The 21,395-nt window shown below is 46.0% G+C and overlaps 1 protein-coding gene across 1 annotated transcript; it reads right to left on the bottom strand.

Annotated features, from left to right (window-relative positions):
• Positions 1 to 18,891: 18,891 nt before the first annotated feature.
• On the bottom strand, positions 18,892 to 20,619 carry FZD7 (frizzled class receptor 7). The gene has a single exon (XM_068407580.1). It carries the CDS (start codon positions 20,617 to 20,619, stop codon positions 18,892 to 18,894), a length of 1,728 nt encoding a protein of 575 aa, XP_068263681.1.
• Between the last annotated feature and the right edge of the window lie 776 nt (positions 20,620 to 21,395).

Here is a 21,395-nt window from a genome sequence, read left to right as displayed (position 1 = left end):
TTATCTGAGCACTTATCAGATTCCTTTTCACATTAGTGTAAAACTAAGCATTACTTTGAAGAGAAGTTTCCTTACATACTTTACAAAACAAACAAACCTCCTTTGCCAGTCAAAAACTAGAGGTCAAAAGTTTTCCCCCTTTGTTTTTCTTTTGGATCAACAGAGTGTAATAGGGAGATATTGGGAGGTGTTTTGCTCCTCTGTGTTCGTAAGAGATTCCTGTCTTCCCAGTTCACTGGGTGAACCTTTTCAGGTACTGAAAGGGTTAATGATGTGTTCAGGCCTCAACCAGCAAATGCATTTAAAGCTCAGTCCAGCACTCACATGGTTTGTATTCTTGCGCTGCTGGAGTGGTCTGTTCATGGCATCTGGTTCCCTGGCAACAGCTTTCATTGGCTCAATCAAAGCCTTTTCTTCTTAAGAAAGCTCCCACTGTGACACCCTACCACCACCACTAATCACCATCTTAACCGAGTGTTTAAGATGCAGCTGGTATGAAAAATAGGCTTGTGGATGTGAGAAGATTAAGAGGCTACCTTGCACAGTACACCTGCCCTGGAGAGTGCTCTCACTCCTTGGTGTTGGGCATACTAGAGGCTGCCTGCTTTCCTACTGGAAGAGATGAGGCATCGGTACATGAAGAGTCTGCTTAGAAATAATCTTTTGTTAGGCAGAAATCCATAAACCTTTGTCTCTTGTGAATAGTCATTTCCTCTTTGCAGCTGAGATGGCGTTTCGGCCTCTGTGCTATTGACAAGGGCAGAAGTGGGATGTAGGGGGGTGTACAATAAAATCCATATTGTTGAAGCTGTCTCTCCTGACAAGGAGGAAGCAGGAAGAAGTCTCCCAACATGTGAATGGGAGAACAATGAGAGCAAAGAATTCATGATAAGCCTCCTCAAGGGCTACGTATGTTGGGATTTCTGGAGATTCAGAGTTTGCATAAAAGTTGAGAAAGCCTTTAGCAATCATGCCTGTCTGTGGCTGGCAGAATTTGGGGTACAGAGCGATCAGCAAGCTTGGGCATTAGCACACCCTACGTCATGCTTCCACTGTTAGAAATGTCCTTTTGAATTACTGAAGCTCTCATTGACTGGGCAGCTGACAGAAATTCTTCCTTTATTTTCCTAGTCTTGGAGATTACCTTGGAGGATGCTCTGTAACCATCAGAGACCATTGCACTCCATGGGAATGATTCAGCTAGAGCAGAGACGTAGGTGAGGGTAAGCACAAGGAGAGACAGTGTGTGCACTGTAATCTGTGCTACAGTGGTTACTTGTTTACCAGGCAACGCACACAGGCCAGACAACCCCCTCCTTTGCTTATCTCTGTGCTGTTGGGCAGGAGAGTGGACATGGAATTAGGATGTGGGCTGGAGAGCATGTAACATCTTCTGCAGCATGGCATTAGTCATGAAATACCCTGCCAGAGAATATTGGACTGAATTTGTGCCTGCTTTGGTGAGGTTTTAAGGGAAACTGTAGTCTCCTGATAAAGCTCTTCCCTGGGCTCATCCTTTGTTTTAAAATACTAAGTGAACATATCCCTTTGAGGCTGGGGAGGGGGGAGAAGGAAACCCTGTTTTGTGAGATGCTATGCTGTATTTGGCACTGAGAGACTGAGGCAATGTGTGCCTGAGAAAGAAGCCAGGGAGGACAGTCTTGTGGTTAAGCCGCTATATTGAGACTTGGAATTTGGGTGTAGCTTCCCCTCTGTGTGGCCTTGGGAAGGTCTGGATATAGGCAAAATAGGCACTTACCAAGGGCAGCCAAACTAGAAGTGAAGCTGTGGTGACTCCTTTGGCTGTGGCAGAGCCCAGGGAAGCTGCCTTGGTAGCTGTTGCTCTCAGGGCAGAGGAGAGCTGTCAGGCTAGTGCCAGGCTGCCATTGCCCCCTCATCCTTTCAGGGGCAGCTGGAGCAACAAGTGCAGCCCAGCAAGGCTCAGTCCCAAGCTCTCGTTCTCAGCTCTGCCCTGCCCTTTCCACGTGGCTGAAATGCCCTGACATAACATAATGGTGCGAGAGCAGAGCTACAGTGATTTGCATCAAAGGAGGGCACACCTAAGGCCATAGTCAGTCTCCAACACTGGCTGATAAAAGGTGTCAGGGAAGAGCAATAAGAGCAGGGCAAACCTTGGGTGAGCCTTCTCCAAAATTCATTCTGCACCTCTAGCGATTAGCTCAGTGAGCTCCTGAGTCAGCACTGGGTTTTTCTATTAACAGACTTTCTGAAATTGTTTTCTGTGATGGTTTCTATGAGCTTTGTGAGCCCAGCACTAGGCTGGCACTAGCCCCTTATGCTAGGACAGCAAAAGGGGCTGTCAGTTTTGGCCACAAAGAGGAGAAGCCCAGAGCTTATTCTGTCTTGACTTCCAAGCATCCAATTCACCCTTTCAGTCCAGCTGCAGGGTCTTTGCTTGGGGTGCAGCCCTTACTCCCTGTGTCAACACTGCTGCAGCCAGGCAGCCAGGAGCATCCCAGCTCCCCCAGGTACCACAGTAATACCGGCATGAGACTGGAACGCGGTAACGTGGTACAGGCACAGCTATGGGACCAACTGGGTACAATAGCTGCACAACTTGCAAAGTGGGAGTAATTCTCCCTTCATTCAGCAGGCTCTTAAAAAGGTAAATCCTTAACATTTGAGAGATGCTTAGTATCTGCACGGCTGAAAGTCACCCTGAAAAGCCTATGTATGTTTTTAAACACAAAATACATTTTAAAGGAAGAAATTCAAAAGCTGAAATTAGAAATGACAGCAGCGAAGAATGGCATTCTGAATATGGCAGGTCTGTTTTCTTCAGTCACTTGTAACTGTTAATTAAATTTATTTAAACTTATTAACACCCAGTCAGTGAAAAAGGAGCCCATGGCAGGTAGTAGAACTGCAAAAACAAGCTGTTTTGAACATTAAATGTCTGATCTGGTAAATTTGCTTTAGAGGCTGAGTATGGGGGGTGTCGTTGCTTCCCCCTTCCTGGAATGTTTCAAAAGACCAGGGCAGTGCTTGTGTGTGAGGAGCTACACTTTCTCTGCTGCACTGACTATCTTGACCTTTTGATTGGTACATGGGCCTCGAAGCAGGCAATGAAAATGTGACTTCAGCAGGGTAACTGGTAGTGTCACTGCTCCAGTGACAATCAGATTTGCTTTGGTTTAGATATGATTTCGGAAAACATTCTTGATTTGCACACTGGTTTACCATGAACTCTGGAACAAAGGAGTTTTGGGAATCACCTGCAGGTATAAAGGACAGGGAACTTCCATTGCTTAGGGGTTTTCACAAGCTTCCACTGGCCACACAGATGGATAGCTGGGAATATGTAAACTTGGCAAAGAGCAGAAGGAAGGAGAGCAGTATGCTGTCTCAGTCCTCTCCTTCACAGAACTGAGCAGGCACCTCTGTGAAGAAATCTGAGGCCTTTCCTTTCACATAGCAAGACATGAGTTTAAATAAGATAAAAGGTTCTTGATTTGCGGATTGAAGGTATTTAAGTGTACAGAACACTCTTGCTATATAGATGATGATTGAAAGGTGGAGATTATGTTGTTCCTTAATTCATTGGGTAAAATGATTTTTAATGTAGAGTTTGTGTTATTATTTAATTTCCTACTTTTTAGATTATCAAAGTGCTTTCAAGAAGCCTCTGTAACCTTTACTCTGCCCCTTCTAATCATAGTCTGTACACATGTGCCTCTAATCGTATGATCGCAGTGTCTAGTGGATAAAGAGCATGACTTTTTTCTTTCCAAAAGAAAATCAGAGGGTAAGTGTGAGACATGCACACAACTGCAAAACTTTGAGAAAGGACGTAAGTGCTGGCCCTCTGCACAGGGCTGCATTTCACCCTAAGTAAACCTAGAGCAGGGTCATAGAATACATTGGTCTGGAGTCACGGTGGTAGATTTATGTTATGTCAGTGAATGGGGCTATGTCTCCGGCACTGCTGCCTAACCTCTAGCAGAAGTTGTGTGGTGTGAATAAAGGCCAGAGGCCTGTTGTAAAAATGATGATTTAGGTGGTTGATTGCGACTCCAGAGATCTGGTCACTTTTCCTGCCTCTTTTCTACTTTTCTTTAGAAAGTAACTCAATCTTACTCTCTAAATTAGGGATAATATTTCTTCACCTCCCAGGGATGTTTTGGGAATAAATGTGTTAACTACTGCAAAGCATTTGGAGCTCTGGGGCTGAACAGCAAAGAAAAAACAGCGTAGAATGGAAAAGCATCATTGTTCCTGCAGTGTTGCGACAGTTTGTAGTAGGTGAAGCCAGAGCCCCACACTGCAGAGCTGAGATTAAAAAGAATATTGAAGAGCTGCTTTGTATGCAGAGCACTGTCGGTCCTGTGCCTGGAGTGAAGCAGGGGCTCTTGCCAAAAAAATGAATGTGGGGGCAGTACCTGGTCAGAGATTGAAACAGTATATTATACCATACAACCCGGAGGCAGAAGGAAGGTTACATTAGGCAACCTTTGCTTTGCTGTTTCGTGATATTTGAGAGCTTCGCTTTTCAGCCTTTGATTGTTTTGTTTTAAACAACATAGTTTTTAGCATGGAACTGATGATACAGATCTCACAGTGCACCTGGAGCTTTACAGGAAAGTGTGCAGATAAGGTCTCAGCCCCTTAGATCTTACAAACTGGGGTCTTTTTCTTCTCTCACAGACCTTGTTAGATTAAGTAATGTAAGGAATTCTGATTTTACAGCAGTGACCCATAATTCAGCATTGGTTTAGGCATAAATCTGCAATACACTTCTATGGAGTTTCAAACTGCAGAAATGTTGTTTGTTTTTTTTGGGGTTTTTCTTTTGGCTTCTTTGGGTGCCTTAGTCCTGTACCACCTTTTACCCAGCAGGAATTATATGACCTTTTTACTGACTGGCACCCAACAAATTAGCAATCAGCAGAAACACGAGTTACCAGCCCTACTTTTAAAACTGCTAGTATGCGTCTTCGTAGGCTCAGTGACATTTCTACACTGTACCCTGATAGTGAAGCAAAATCAATTTTCTCCCTGTCCTTGGGCAAAGATTGATGAATTAAATTTAGTTATAGAAAAAAATACTTTTTTTTAAGAAAGATTTTGTATTATTTAAAACTTCTTCCCTTTTAGACACTTTTTGGGTGTCTGAATTTTTTTTCTTTTTAAAACATTTCCTTTCCAGAACACCCAACCTGCTCAAAAGTAAATGTATTTCAGTCCCACCAATATTATTTATGAGAGCATCATCAGTTTTGCACAGGAATACTTAATAAGCCCACTAGCACTCGAGAACAGCTAAGCCCTGCCTCAACACTCGGCAGTGTACAGACAAGCCAGGAGGAGCAATAGGGCTGAAGCGGGCTAGATCGCAGATGAGAGGCTGCAGTGGGGAATGGACTCAGTGGCCTCCAGAACTGGAAATCGTGCTGGAACTTTTCCACCCAGCCTTTTAGAAAACAGCAGGAATCAATGCTTTCACACTAGGAGTCAATTAAAGAAACCCAAATTATTGCCATTTGAATAAACAATTATTTCTTTTTCACTCTCACAGAAGCTTGTTACAATGAACTAAAAGCCAGAACTAATTAAATGATCTGATAACACAAATCATATCAGAAGTGTTTCATCTGGTTTAATTAATTCTTGCCAGAAATCACTGCTACTCCTAGCATATGCTGAATGATTTTTTTTTTTTTAAACTAATTTTTTTAACAGTTTCCATTTATATCTGTTTCCAGTACTGCTGGGATTCTCACTCTCTGCAGATAAAGTGTGAGTGTTTACAGAAGCGCTTACTGCCCGGGAGATTTTTAACCCTAGAGACAGTAGGACAAATACCTTGTAGGTCAAGAAGAGGGACATTTACACCTGAATCTAAGAAGACTTTTTTTAACTACAGGATGAGACAAATAAGATATATGCTCTTCAGTCCATCCTCCTGGTTAACTCTTAATTTGCTGGTGACATGCTCTGATGAAAATGCAGTGGTTATCACTAGGAAGAGGACAAGACAGCTCTAGGACTCAACACTGTGCAGTCTTCACTAGCCTTTTTTTCCCCTACATATGAAATGTGGCCAGGTTATGTCGGTTATCACTAGCCAGCTCTGCCATAGGGCATTTCTTTGTCAAGCAGAACAGGCCTTAGTCTGATTTCCTGAGCCAATTGGCTGATTTTTGCACCCAGGCCTTGGGATCAAGGCTTGAGAGCATTCAGGTCTAAGCATTGGGTCTGCAGCCCTGAAACCTCCGCCCTGAGTCAGGAGAATATTTCTGAGGAATGTGAGGATGCTGTTGTCAGCTTGCTGTAGGACAGCTTTTGCGTTTTGGCTCTTTGTAGATGGTAATGGAAAGTCTCTTCCTTATGAGATATTTTGGGAAAGCCCAAACGGTAGAAATGTGCCTGTATTCAGAGACTGGAGTCTGGGCCTCTGGGACTGGAGGAGGTTCGGATTCAAGACTCATTTTTGTGATTCACCTCTTGATCTCATACTAGTGTACCACTAGTAGTACATACCTGTGTCCATACAAAGGTGAGAACAGCCATAAATGCAGTGTTTAGATTTGTAGTCTTTGATTTCTGTATTTATTTTGCATTTGATACTACATTCATTGCTCAGCCAAAATTCCAAATCAAGGGGGTTGTAAGTGATCACAGAACAAGCCCTCACATGTTGCAGATGTGCTGTAATTGTAGTACTAGGATTTGCCCTTCAGTTGTAGTCGCAGGACAGTACTGTGCAAACTGGCTACAGAAATTCTTACCAACAGGAGGACAGAGGCTTGCTCTAGGGACTGCTGCTTTGGATGTAAAGACCAGAAAAATATCAGAATAGCATTACTTTCCATCTGACTTTCATGAGGACAAGTGACAGGCTTTAAAGTTTAAAATAGCACTATTAAAGCACGATAAAAATGTACATATTCAAGACATGTCAGTAAGATGGGACATTGTCACAGAATAATGGGTGCTAGCTACTCGGCATTCAAAGTAGGACAAAAAAGAGGGAGACACTAATGTGATTCTCAGTTTCCTATGGAGTAGAGAATCAGAAATAGAGAGGGACAGAGCAACACTTCTGAGTATACCCCTGCCATGGTAAGGAGCGTTTGAACAGGGTTCTCTATGGCCACTCATTTCAGAGCAGTGTTTAAGCTGTAGCAGAGATGGCACTCTCTCTGCCATCCTACCCCCTGCCAAAAAAAACCCTTAACTGACACAGCAGCAAAGTTGTTTGTTAGCATCTTATACCTTTCCATCTTGGCAAATGTGGTAAGCCATAAGCCTTTGGAAAAACAGGGCCCGAATAACCTCCCCCGTGCCCTCGCTGAGTTTGGCCGTACCGCTGGGGATCCTGCAGGTCAGCTGTGGGAGCTGCCCTGCTCCGGCTGGCAGAGCTGGAGCGCTTGGGTGCTTTGTGGCCGTGACACGAGAGAAAACTGCTGGTCTTTGACATGAGAAAGGCTTTGGCCCTCTGGAAGGCAGCTTGCCTCTTTCCCTGCCTCCTCGGTTCATGTGGGTGATTCAGTAGTGTATCTCCTTTTGGTGTTGACTTTGTAAATTGTGGTAATAACGGTGCCTGGAGCTTTTCCTCCCCAGGGGAATTACCAGAAGTGTGCCACGGTGCCGCAGGATGGTCTGTGGGCTCAATGCTGGAGGGTGGAGCGAGTAGTCCTGTGGCGGTCTGGAGGACAGGGGTTGTACATTGAGTAGTTGTTAGTCTTGAGGAAGAGAGCAGCTGTCTCTGGGATAAGGTTGGTGTCAGCACTCCCCCTGCCCCCAGTCCCTGCGGCTTCAGAACAGACCAGTTTTCCCTTGCAAAAAGAAGGCTTTAGACTCTGTCCTGTGGCCATATGCCCTATTCCCCAAATGTTTGTACTCTGCCTTTGAGATAGCACAGGCTCTGTGCGTTATGGCCATATTGGGGCATGGCTCAAACAGCACAGTTCAGGTTGTGTTTGTGCATACCTTAACTCTTTATTTACTGGTTTCCAAGGGAATAGCTAGGACTGACATTCTAGAAAGGCACTCCATGCTCCTAGCAACCTTTGTGAATTTCTTTGTCAGCAAACTTCTTACTTTTGAAAATTTACAGGAGGAATATCGTTTTGTGAGCGTTTGATAGCAGCAGTTTACAGTCAGCAATTAGTTTGCCCTGGAGATGCTACTGCAGCTATGTATGACTAAGTGCTCCTTTGCAGCCTGGGTACTTCACCACACTTAACGGGTGACAGAAGCAGTGCTTTGCCATGTATGTCCTGTTAAAAAGGCAGCATGAGGAATCCCTGAGTAACACCTGCCTGGATGGGGGCAGGCAGTCACTGTTTGCTTTACATAGGCTCTGGGATGGCTGGCTACAAGCCAGCCCAGTCCACAAGCCAGCCCATCGCATCAGCCAGCAGGCAGGGCCAGTTAGCATGAGTGTTGGGCTGAGCAGGCACAGAAGCATGGCTTCACAATGGAGTTGTTTTCTTTCTGGCCAACCTGAAACGCAAGAAAAGCAAATGTATGTGTAGCTGTAGCTGTACCCATACACCTCTTGTGTCCCGGTCTCATTTGTTTTTACTGCTCTCCTCTTTCTCTGCTCTCCACAAACACTTCTCCCTATATGCCATTTCTAATCTCATTAAGCAAAATGTTTCACTTGCTGCCTTGTGTCCCTTATTACCAGGTCTACATGGTGCAGGTGATGTGGGTTAGTCCACTCAGTGGTATGGGGCAAGCTGTAGGCAAAACGGACTCTCACGTTTCTCTTAACCTCCCCGTGGTTCCAAAGCTGAGCTACCTGCCTTCACCTGTCTATCTTAGCCTTGGTCCATCCCTTAGTCTGCCCCTTAATTCCAGCTGCACCTTACAAGGTTGCTTAATGTTTTTCACTCATTTTGGGTGAATTTCAAATTCAAACTTGGAGTTCCTCCATTTAAGAAGCATTTAAACAAAACGTTCAGACATTTTCCCCTTTGTTTTTTCCTTCAATTGAAGCAGTTCAGAGTGAACTGGAAAATTGTTTTGCTTAATTCAAGTCCATATTTTGGAAGTGTGTGGGGAAGTAGTGGGTTTCCTCCTTGCTCTGCTGCTCAATTATTTAATCACTTCACTAGAGATCATTTAATGAAATATCCAGACAGTTATTTTGTTTTGTTTTGTTTTGTTTTTTTATTGCAGATAAATATTTTCCTTTTATGAACAAGACAGTTTCCTCAGTGTCTGGTTTTCATTTTTAGGGAATAGTCAGCCAACTAACAATTTGACTGGCTAGCACCGATTCCACTCAGCTGGAGATATTTTGCAGTATGTGCTATCACACAGACCCCACATGGCAACACTTTGTACAACAACCAAAAAAAGACAGGCAGAAGAGGGCATGTGACAGTAAATCCCATCATCTGAAGAGTCCACAGAGACTCTTCAGAGAAAGGAACATTCCTTATGCATGTTACACAAAAGCCCAAAAGGTGATGAGTGACACTTCCCACTTTCATTTCTTTGGGAAGATTCGGTGTCATCACACATGTCTCTACTTTGCCACTAGAGTTTGACTATTTCCCCATAGAAAGTAAAGTGCCAGCTCACTCTTTACCATTCTCTGCCTCTTAATGATCAATTATTTTTAATTGGAACCTCTTGCATTGTGCCGAATCTTGAGAGGCCCCCGTCGAGATTGGGACTCCAGCAAGATGGGAAAAAGTACCAACGTGTATGTGGGGACAATAGAGACATTTTTTGTCCCAAAGAGCATGATCCTATTTAGAGAAAGGCAGAAAAAGAAATGGAGGTAAAGGTGATTGGAAGAATTTGCAGACCATGGGCAAGTTTGGGAAAAGTATGACAGTCTCCTGACCCGTAGTCTGGTGCCCTGTCTGCTGGCACCCACTGCTTCTCATTTACTAGTAAAAATGTCATTGTCTGTGCAGAATTACATTTAAGGACAAATAAAATAGGCTGGTATTGGTACAAGGAACTTTACCAGCTAAATAAGATGCAGCCAGGGATGACGCTGAGAGGTGAAGCTTTTGAAAACAGTGATTATCGTGACACAGTCCTTCACGGGCTTATTTTCATGTATATAACTCATTATTACACCTTCAATGTCTGTGTTCAAGTAATGTATTAAGTCTGAGGGCAGGGGTGAAATGCTGGCCAAAGGACACTATTAACAAAGCTAGTTTTAATGAAAATCGATAGCAAAATGGAAGAGTAATTTGAATGAAATTGCTGAGTCTCTTGAGATTGTTTTCTGAGAAACGTTGATTTTCAGTTCTCCTGTTGAGAGATTTTGATTAAGATTTGATTCAGAATTCAGTGCTGTAAGATCTTTACTTGAGGCAAATGAGAGGCATGGAGTTAAAGTGTTAGCTCTGTTAGTTAATGTTGACACAGTCAAATGGCAAAAACCTTAAGGAATCTCAAAGACAGAAAACAAGATCCCTGTCTGTGGGCAGTGATACAAAGCTCTGTGTCTTCATAACAAAGCAAAACTATCCGCCGATTAACTCATCTTTGCAGATAAGGGATTTCTTACCAGAAAAGACAGTTTCTGGCTCACAGTAACTGTAAAGTACGGTCTTTTAAATCTTAGAGCGTTCAGATCCAGGACTTTGGTTTAGCCTACCATAAAAGCAGAAAGTTGCTGTGGGATTTGGCCTGAGCTCTGGAAACCCAGCCCACCTCCTGCCCCTGCCTCAGAAGAAGAATATGGTTCAGGCACAGGCACTGCTTAGCCCCTTCGGACACGGGTGCAGTTCGCTCTCTTCCCGTGGTCGCTTTGTGCTGCTTTAGAGAGGCCAGATCTTTGCCTTCATCTACTTTGTGCCTGAATTCTTCAGCCATCATGAGAGTTGTTTCTGCAAATCCAACAGCTGATTTACTATCTTCAGAGAGCAGAATGTGTAAAGAAAAACAGTGTGAGTAAATCCTCTCTCTAGAAGGGCTTTCTATGCACTCACATAATCCCGCTCGGTTCCAGCCTGGTATGCATAGTTGTGTAAGGGTGTCAAATGACATCCCTTTTACTGGCTGTTGGCCCTAATGGAATGCTGCTTTGCACATCTCGTAAAGTAAGGACGGGAAATGCTGCCTGAAACTTTTACATTTTGCCGTTAATTAAAAAAAAAAATTGAGAGGCAAGAGCATTACAAATAAGAAATGTTCTTTTCATCATGGATTAAATAAAAAAAGATTCCATCTTTACATTTAGTTTTTTACCCTTTCTAAAGATTGACTTTTGCTTTAGATAATCAAAGCTGGCTTTGAACTAGCACACACAAAGATCTTTTTTTTTCTTTAAAAATAGCCCTATAGATACATATACATATCACAGGCTTTCATTCCTTTTATAGACGGTTTCATTTTCTGTGAGAATGTGAAAGTTCTGAGCGATCCAAGCTCATGCAGGCACCACAACAAACACCAACACTGGGAACAGGGTCCAGGCACACTATTGCAATTAACACCAGTGTTTAATTAGCAGACAGCTGCACTGGGCAAGGCAGTTTTGATTTTCTCTCTTCACTGGGTTTTTGATGAGAGATTTACCTATAGTTGTATCTCGTAGTTGTTGCACTTGCGTGCACTCACACTACATGTGTGCACACGCACGCACAGATGTATACACACACCCCCTGTACGGAAAATTTGTGGAAGGAAACCATGTCAGGCAACTGATCTAATTCATGCTTTAGGTAAACATTTTTGGAAGTAGCTCCCTTTGACTGTCTTCCATAAAAACTCTAAAGTTATGTTTTTGTTTATTTGGGGGGGATTTATAACTTAGAGCATGCTTTGATGCATTTAGGAATCCTTTTTGCTGTGTTGGTTTACTTTATTTAGCAACGAAAACCTGGTGTGTGATGAAGGTGAATGGGTGCAGAAGTCTCCCACAGGAAAGGCTGGCACCAGGGAAACACATAAAGATTTACTCCAGTCAGCTTAGATGCCTCCATATTTCATTGGTGAAAGAAGTATAGTAGTCTCATCCTGTTCCTCGTTGTTGAGGGATCTTTCTACTTGGCTATCTTTAATAGAGAGAAAAATGTTGTTGGAGGTCATGGTAACAGAAAAAACAGTTGAGGAACTAAGAGACAAAGTGAAAACATGGTAGGGAAGGTGGGTTCTCACTGCTAAGGGCTTGGATGAAACCTTGGACAACTCTGCTTTAGGCCTACTGCTATGATTTAGATCCTGCTTGCAGCAAGCTGAAGTGAACTGTAACGATTTAAAGAGGGACAGCAGAGGTGTCATGAAGCCTGTTGATAATAACTGTGTTTACAGCATATAGAAAATGAAAGATTGAGGAGTACTGGAAGAGCTAAGCACACTACAGCACCAGCACAGATGGGCCCAAATCCTTATCTCTGCTATGCCTAAGCGTCAGTGTAACACAAGTCCATTTTGTATGACTGTAGTCAACAGCTGCTGATTTTCATGCATGTTCAGTTCAGTGTCATTTTCTAATTACCTAGCTTGCATCTTTATCCCCTCTTGCACCTTATATTGGAGCCCTGGCTAGAGTGATACTCCTGTGAAAGCATGTGCTCAGGCTGCCTAGTTTTAGATAAGATACTGCAAAACACAGAAATCATTTATTCTGGCTGGTGGTCTTAACTTGTCGTTCTCTAGAATGGGACCTTCTTGCAAAACATCAGATTACAGGACAAAGATCTGACAGAGGTATTTATACAAACACTATTATAATTGTATTTAATTTCTTCTGATTTTGAGAGTATTTATTTTCACAACATTCCTACAACATAGGGAAGTGCCATTGTTCCAATTTTATAGACAAGGAATTAGAGATAGCGATGAGACTTTCCAGTTAATTACCAAGATGTGCACCTGGGAATTCAAGTGCTTATGAAAAGTGCTTTCCATGTATGTGTCTGCATCTTCAGCTGCCTGAATACTGCTGAAAGTCTGGCTGTAAGTGATCTGTGCACCATCTGTGACAGTGCAGGTAATCAAGCACTTGTCTTCCAAATCCTAGATTAGTGCCTACTTGCTGGAACACCCTTTTGCGTCCCTCTGAGCCAGATAACACATTTTTCTTCTGCTGCAACTCCCATCAGAATTCCCTGTTCACCACAAGTTTTTTCTGAAGCCCCTCTGTATGTTAGCCTGAGGAAAAGGACAGTACGGTGGGAATAATCTTACTCCTTGCCTACATTATAGCAAGGAATAGCATTGCCTTCCTGCAGATTAGTTTGAGAACAATGCTAGAATTGCCAGTACCTCCAGTAAAGCTGGAGGTAGGGGAGAACGGGGCCTCATTTTCTTTTCCTTTCTAGTTTTCATCCTGGCCTTTGGGATCCTGGTATTAATAGGTGAGGATCATGGCTACCTTGGTGGCCGCATGATGGGGTTAATTTCCAAGATCTGTGCAGCCAAAGCCTACTCATATAGACGACTCCTCTAGGCAGCACACACTGATTTTTCCACCTGTATTTGTAAGAGTAACATGCTTAAGCAAAGGGTTGCATATAACCAACCCAAGTTGTGACACAGCTGGGGCAGCCAAAATGAACAAGTTGTTGCTAGCAGGATATCCTGACTAATATGGATAAGTGATCCCCCCCCAATTTACAATTGTTATTTAAAAATGTGCTCTAGGCCCTGCTTATTCCTGCTTGTTATCCATCTTCTCATTTATCCCAGTCTCATAGCTTCCTGGCATGGTTAGGCTGGCTGGACAGAGGAGGGAGTGATGTAGAGGAGTATGTATGCACTTATGACCTTGTTTGGGCCTATCCCCACTGTGCATCATTCAGTCAAATCCTGTGTGGCTGCAGCTGTGGTAACGCTGTGCTTGAGCCTGGTCTTTACCTGGGTTAGGAGAAAGTGCTGTGCCTTACTTCCACTGATCTGGTTTTGAGAGGAGCAATGCCCAGCCACCTGAACCAGGCAACCTTGGACCTCGGGTTTAAACAGCGTCAAAACCCTCCCTGTCCTCCCCTGACTGTGGTGCAAACTGGTTGTCTGAGCAGCATTAAACCCTGACGTACATATTTTAGTTTTACAGTTTGGGCATCATTTTAGTCAAAATGTGTCAGTTCTAAGTGGGGCATTTGGGAACTTGCCATGCAGTGTATTTATTCTCCCAATCCCATGTTATCCTGTGCAGTGTTGTAGCTGCCAAAACCACACGCTCATGTTGGCATGAAACAATTATCCTGGTTTATATAGAACAGGCTTGGCAATAGTCTATCTCAATGAACAGTCATAGTGCTGAAAGATTCAGAGTTGTCTTCTCCTCTCTAAGCAACAGACTAAATTTCTTTCAGCTGGATTCATGGTTTTAAAAAGTAACAGGAGTAGAAAGTATGGAGAGCAGGGTGTATACAAAGTACCTGTAAGGTCTGGAAGGAAGTGAGAACGAGATGCAGGGAAAAAAAGACTATTTAAGATACAAGCTAGTAATTTGGTTTCTAAACCCATATGAAATTATAAATAATGTTTACTGTTGCCAGTTGGTGAACAGAGAGATGTGTGGTTTTTTGCTTGCATGCAGAGCTATTGGTTGCGGGTGAAGTACTTAGACAAAAACATTCAATCACTGGTGTGGGTATTCCACCAAAAATAAACCCAAACAAACACTGACTTATTATAAAAGCATTTTTTTCTGTGGAGACAAACATTCAGTTTCTATTGCTTTTTGTGAACTCTAGAACTGTTAAAGCCTTCTGTTTAACTCGCCTGAAATAATAATAATTTCTTCTAGAAAGTAACACAAACGTCTCTGAAAGGTAAGAACCAGTGTTACATATTTTTCATGAAAATGTAGTATATGCTCTAAGCTTACAGGGATATTGATCAATGACAACTATTACTTGCCAAGGTCTTGTGAACCAAAAACGCTGCATAGACAAGGGCCAAAGGTGAGGGGGTAGGAGACTTTTCTTAAACTGAAAAAAATGTCAACTGAAAGTGGACTTAAACATGAGTCAAAGAAAAATCATTTTGCAGCCGTTAGCAGAGGTTAGTAAAGGCTTGTTTTTCCTCCTTTTTTCCAGACAGCTTCACAAAGAGATTTTTAAAAAATTGTACTCCATTATGAAAGTAACTGCTACTTTGTTATCAGAATGGTGATAGAGATTTTTATTCCAGAAGGCCAGACGCTATCACTACTTGAAATTCTCTAAATTGTTTCCACTGTGAGCAAATTCAGTCTTGATGTGAGTCACATCTGCTTAGAAGTGAACAGCAGTTGCTTCTACTTTACACCAGCATCAAATTTCACCTGCAATCTGAAATTTTAAAAATCAATTTAAATCCCAGGATTTGGATAGTTTTGCGTAAGTGGCTTTAAATCCAGAAGTACCTAATAAGAAACACTGAAATGAAAGCATTGAGCTTTAGTGGTTTCTGGTGGAAACAGGGACATTCCCTTTCAGATATGAATGTCTCATGAACTAAAAAGGTGTCTATTTAAGTTTTTCCACATACAGACAAAAAAGTAGCAATCACACCTAAATGCAGTTTCTCATCCAGCCAGCAAGGATGGGTGGTGAGTGGAGAAGAGCAGGGGGACAGGCCGCCTGCATGAGTTACAGGCTTAGATGTCTGTGAATTATTAAGGATTAATCGCATGTTTAGTGATGCAGCTGTGGCTGCACAGCACAGGGGTGTCAGTCACACCACTGCTCCCCTCGGTTCCCACTCCTTCAGAGCACGAGCCGTTCCATCCCTCCGGCCGGCACTGATAGATTAATGGGAGGAAATGTTTATAGAAAGGTTCAGGTTTCCTCAGCGAGTGGAATGAAACCCCCCTCAGCAATGATCAGCAGGCTCATGTCATGGAGCAGTCTGAAGCAGCCTGACTCGCAGGAAAGTAAGGCCTTTTCAAAAACGAAACCTGACAAGTGAGCGGTTCTGGGGAGCAGCTAGAGGTGTTTTCAAATAAAAGATGTGGCTTTTCTAGAGAGGCAGCGTGCACAGGGCTAGCTCTGAAAAGAACTGTAACTCAGTAGTTCATACACTGTAAATGTAAAGGGTTATGTTTGAGAGTGTGGTGTCCAAATAAAATAGTGCCCTGAGAGAAAGTGCAACTATTGCACACTGTGCTCAGTAAATGAAACAATATTGCAGTGAAACCACAGCTACCATGATGGCATCCAGCTAAGGCATCTTAGATCTCTGTTCTGTAACTTAAATTTTAGTATAGCTATAGTTTAAGGCAAAGGAAGGGTGATGAACCCAATAACTAGGCTGAAATCATTGCAAGAGAAAAGCTGGAAACTATCATCATTTCACAGGTGTAAAATTCTGTTTGCTGGGCCACTTTCCATGATTGTAGCAACAGAGCTTGAGATCTAAACATTCATTTCAGTTTGAAAAATGAAATAAAATAGACCATTCTATTGAAGCTATCAGCTTTCAGATGACTGTGATAAGAAAGAATGTAGGCTTCAGGCTAGCTATTAAGATTAAAGTAAAATTCACCTGAACAAAACTGGAGATAGCAAAGGTGCTGGGGGAGAAAAAAGCCAGTTCGAAACACTGCCCTTTAGAAAGCTATTGAAAAGGACCTAGTCCTTAGTGTTTCTCTAAAACACTCCACCCATCAAAGCAAGGATTTAATTTACAGCACTTGTAGCACTCCTCCAGTTCTCAGACTCACAGTCCCTTTGGAATGGGAAGAGAGCATTATCCTTATTTTCCAGATAAGGAAACTGGTTTATCAGCTTGCCCTCAGCAAGAGGCAGAGCGTGGAAGAAAACTTGGCTAGGATGCAAGTACCTCAAGTGAGGGCAAACATTTGAAACAGTCTCAAAATGTGATCTTCTGTTGTGATGGGCTGGTACTGAGAAAGGCCAGTTTCAAGTCACAGCTGAGTTTCTGGTCAGTATATTCACAGTGTATTAACCCAAAAGTCTCTTGCCTCTCCCACGCCAAAGTGTAGCGGGAAGACGCCACTCACAGAGCTGCCCCCCTTTTATAACCTGCTGAGTGTTCAAAGACTGAAAGAACTTCACTTGAACCCTTGTATTAAAAATTATTTATTTAGTGATCTGTACATGGGATGAAGCAGGGCCTCATACAGACCTTCAAAAAAATCAAGTAAAAACATAAATACATATTTTCTTACAAAAATGAGATTTACAAAATATACATACTGCACTTGTCTTACACGTTTGTTTTTTTTTTTTTTTCTTCCACGTGCACATTATAAAAGACAAAACCCCAAGCCCTGCAAGTCTGAGATCAGATCTACTGAAGGATTTGGCTGGTGGCCCCCTTCCTCATGCCCAGACTACTAGTATGCCCTCAGACAGCAGCAGTCTGCCCCCTCACCCTGAACAGGTTTTTTTCTTCTTAAGTTTCATTCCAGACACTTTTCCCCCCAAAAAATGAAGAGCAGCTATAGGGTGGAGACTTGCTAAAAATCCAGAATTTCTTATTTTGTCCTTAGGCAAGAATATACACACACACATATACTTATAAAAACAACCCTTCAGTGAATATAAAGGTAAAGTAGTACACAAAAAATAAAATATTAACAAGTCAACATAAAAATTTCAGAACAGAAAAATCTGTCACATTTCAAAAAAAAAACCCCAATGCATTTGATGATTAATTTTTGAATGTCTTTCCTTCTAAGACGTGATCACTGGAAACTTAACCAGCTGTAATTTAGCTGAAATGAGAAGGCTCCTCGCTTGCGGTAACTGCTTGCTTTTAAACCCCAGCCCCGGCCCCCCCCTGCACCACGAGTCATTGCCATGCAGTTCGGGGAACCTGAGGAGCAGGCAAAGGGTCCATCGTGAGCCAAAAGGATTCCTCCTGTCCCCAGAAGCCGGCTGTGGATTGCCTTTACCTGCAGCGAGCTCACAGCAAAGCAGGAGAGAAAGCAGGTTTACAGGAAGGACAGAAGGGAATCGTATCTTTATGTTACATATTTTAATGGCTCTTGTTTTGGCAGGTGCTCTCGGTTATGCTCTTCTTGCCCTCTAAGTCTTGTGTTTCTTTCAGCTTAGGAAAGCAACCCATATTGAACGGTAGGAAAACATCCTGCCTTCTCTTTTTTTTTTTCATAAAAGGAATGTTTATTTCTGCAAGCTCTTCACATCCAAGGGTGAACCTCAACGACTTCTTTTTGTTAGTTTGCCCATAAAAACCGATCCCATGCTTATGCCTTTCTACATAGAAAACACTTTTGTTTCCCTCTTTGTCTCCTAGAACAAAGGCAAGGGGGAAAAGCCTTCTGCTGAAAAGCAACAAGTCATTTCTTTTCAGGGTGGGGAATAGCAACCCCCTCTTTCCCCACAGTAGGAAGAACAACAGATGGAGGGCCGAATTTTCACTTTAAAACAATTAAAACAGGTATCACTGAGGTAAAAAGGAACTTGTGAGTTGACAGAGCAGAGGCATCTCACCAGCAGACGGTCGGGGCTGGAGCTGGCTGTGCAGTACTCACGTGATGGCTCCGCCGAGCTGGAAGGAGCAAGCGGTAAGCTCGGGAGTGACCCTGCCTGGGCTGCGGTTTGACCCCAGCAATTCAGAGAGGGTTTGGCTACTTCTCGGCAGGGGCAGCTCAACAGATCTGGCTTCTCCTCCCTCTCATCCAAAGCAAGGCAGCATGGTTTTAGTTGGGTTGGATTTTTTTTCCTGCATAGGGGTAGCAGGGGAGAGAGGTAAAGGGACTTCTTGGGGGTGAAGGACTCTCCCATCCCACCACTGGCCTCTTTTTCTGTGCTCTTCCACTTAGCTGGGCATAAGCACTACTGGACACAGTCTGTCTGATCCTTTACGCCAAGATTGCGTTTTCATACCCTCTGGGAGGAAGAAAAAAGTTTGGAAAAGCCTCCCTTCCTCCCTCTTCAGGGAGCCATTGCCTTCCTCTTCTGCCGAGTATCCCTCTCCTCTGCGTGCATGCGTGCGTGAGTGTGTGTCAGAGGGGACAGGGCTGGGGTCTCATACCGCCGTCTCGCCTTTGCTGCCAGTGCTGAGTCTGTGGTAGAAGCGTCGCCAGGACTGAAGGGTTTTGCCAGACCAGATCCAGAAGCCAGTTGTGATACCAACAATCATGGTCATGAGATACTTGATCATGAAGACAGTGAAGTCTGGGCTCATAGGGGCAAAGTGGCTGGGACAGGGCACAGCATAGGTTTTGCAGGTTTGGAGGAGCCACGTCTTCTCCCAGGTGCCACGGAAGGCCTGCTCGTAGAAGTAACATGCCAGGACAATGGTGGCAGGCACCGTGTAGAGGACACTGAAGACACCGATGCGCACCATGAGCTTCTCCAGTTTCTCCGTCTTGGTGCCGTCATGCTTCATGATGGTGCGGATGCGAAACAAGGATACAAAGCCAGCAAGCAAGAAGGAAGTGCCAATGAAGAGGTACACAAACAAGGGCGCCAGCACAAAGCCCCGCAGCGAGTCCACACTGTAAATACCTACGTAACACACCCCACTGAGTACGTCCCCATCCACCTGCCCCATGGCCAAGATGGTGATGGTTTTGACAGCGGGCACAGCCCAGGCAGCCAGGTGGAAATACTGGGAGTTGGCCTCGATGGCCTCGTGGCCCCACTTCATGCCAGCAGCCAGGAACCAGGTGAGGGACAGGATGACCCACCAGATGGAGCTGGCCATGCCGAAGAAGTAGAGGATCATGAAGAGGATGGTACAGCCTTCTTTTTTGGTGCCTTGGGCCACAGTGCGGTAGCCATCCTCAGAGAAGCGCTCCAGACACACCACCCGCTCCTCCAGCAAGAAACCTGCCGCATAGGCCACTGCTACCATGAAGTAGCAGCCCGAGAGGAAGATGATGGGCCGCTCTGGGTAGCTGAAACGGCGCATGTCCACCAGGTAGGTAAGCACTGTGAAGAGGGTGGAGGCGCAGCAGAGCACAGACCACACACCCACCCAGAGCCGGGCAAATCGCACCTCCGCCTCCTTGAAGTACATGAGCCCGTTGGGCCGGGTTGGCTCACAGGGGGCCCCGCAGTCCCGCTCCCCCAGGAACCGGTAGCCCAAGTACGGGGGCACTTTGAGCTGCCGGGGGCAGGAGAAGGAGAAGCCTGAGGCAGGCTGCGGCGGGGTGAGGAAGTCGGGGAGGTAGCCAGCCGTAGGGTGGGCAGTGGCCCCCCGGCCCGCCGCACCACCAGGCCCCGGCGGGGCATCCGATGTGTTCTGCCCCACACAGATCTCGCCCGCGCCGTGGACAGGGAAGTTCTCGCAGCGGAGCCGCTCCGGCCACTGGAAGCCGAACTTGTTCATGAGGGCCTCGCAGCCCTGGCGGGCCCGCTCGCAGAGGGAGCGGCAGGGCGGGATGGCCTGCTCCAGCACGGTGCACACCGGCGCGTACATGGAGCAGAGGAAGAACTTGAGCTCGGCCGAGCACTGCACCTTGACCAGCGGGTAGAACTGGTGCACCTCCAGCCCCGCGTCCTCCTGGTTGGTGTGGCCCAGCAGGTTGGGCAGGATGGTCTGGTTGTAGGCGATATCCGTGCAGAGCGGGATGGAGATGGGCTGGCAGAAGCCGTGGTCCGGCACGGAGATGCCTTTCTCGCCGTGGTACTGCTGCGCCGCCGCGCCCGCGGGGGTCCCCAGCAGGGCGGCCAGCAGCGCGGCCAGCCCCAGCCAGGGGCAGCCGCCGGCGGCCGCTCCGCCGCCTCCTCCTCCTCCTCCGGCCCGCATCGCCGGGGCGGCCGAGGGCCCGGGGAGTCCTTCAGAGCCGGGCGGCGCGGCGCCCCAAGGGCATCAGCGCCCGGAGGGCGGCAGCGGGGCCCCTTCCGCAGGGCAGGGGCGCGGCAGCGGCTCCGCGGGGCGGGAGGAGCGCGGCTCCGCGCGGGACCTCCGCGACTTTCTTCCTCGGCTCCGGCGGGTCGGCGCTCGCAGCGCGGCGGCTCTCGCGGCGCTTCCCCCGGCGAAAGTTTCCGCAGCTGCTCCCGCCGGAGAAGGCGGCGGCGAGACGGGAGACGCGCGCGAAGCCCGGCGGCGGCTCCGGCCGGCTCCGCGCAGGGTCCCGCGGCGGCGAGGCGGAGGCGCTGCTCCCCGTCCAGCTGCGCGGCCCCGGCGCCGCGGATTTAGGTTACGGCTAAACGGATTATTACCGCGCCCGGCTGAGCCGGGTATTTTACTCCGGGGCTTAAATAACTTTTAAAATCCAATTACTGCGCGATCCTCCCCGCGGCTCGGCTGGGCTCCGCTCCCGACGGGCGCCGCTGCGGGCTGTGCGTCCGGAGCAGCCGTGCGCCTCCCGCCTCGCTCCGCCCGCGGCGCCGCCGACACCACCCGCACCGCACCTCACCGCGGCTCCCGGCCCGCGGCCGCGCCGGCACAAAAAAAAGACACATATACGGGCGGGCGCGCCGCGGGGCCCCGCCCCCGCCGCCGGCCCCATTCACAAACCGCGCCGGGGGCGGGGCCCCGCCACGCCCGCCCGCCAATCCCCGCGCCGCGCAGGGGCGGGG

The sequence above is a fragment of the Nyctibius grandis genome, chromosome 9, assembly GCF_013368605.1.
Source record: "Nyctibius grandis isolate bNycGra1 chromosome 9, bNycGra1.pri, whole genome shotgun sequence".
NCBI lineage: Eukaryota > Metazoa > Chordata > Aves > Nyctibiiformes > Nyctibiidae > Nyctibius > Nyctibius grandis.
Note: the sequence above shows the minus strand (reverse complement) of the source record. Positions and strands in the feature narration are given on the sequence as shown.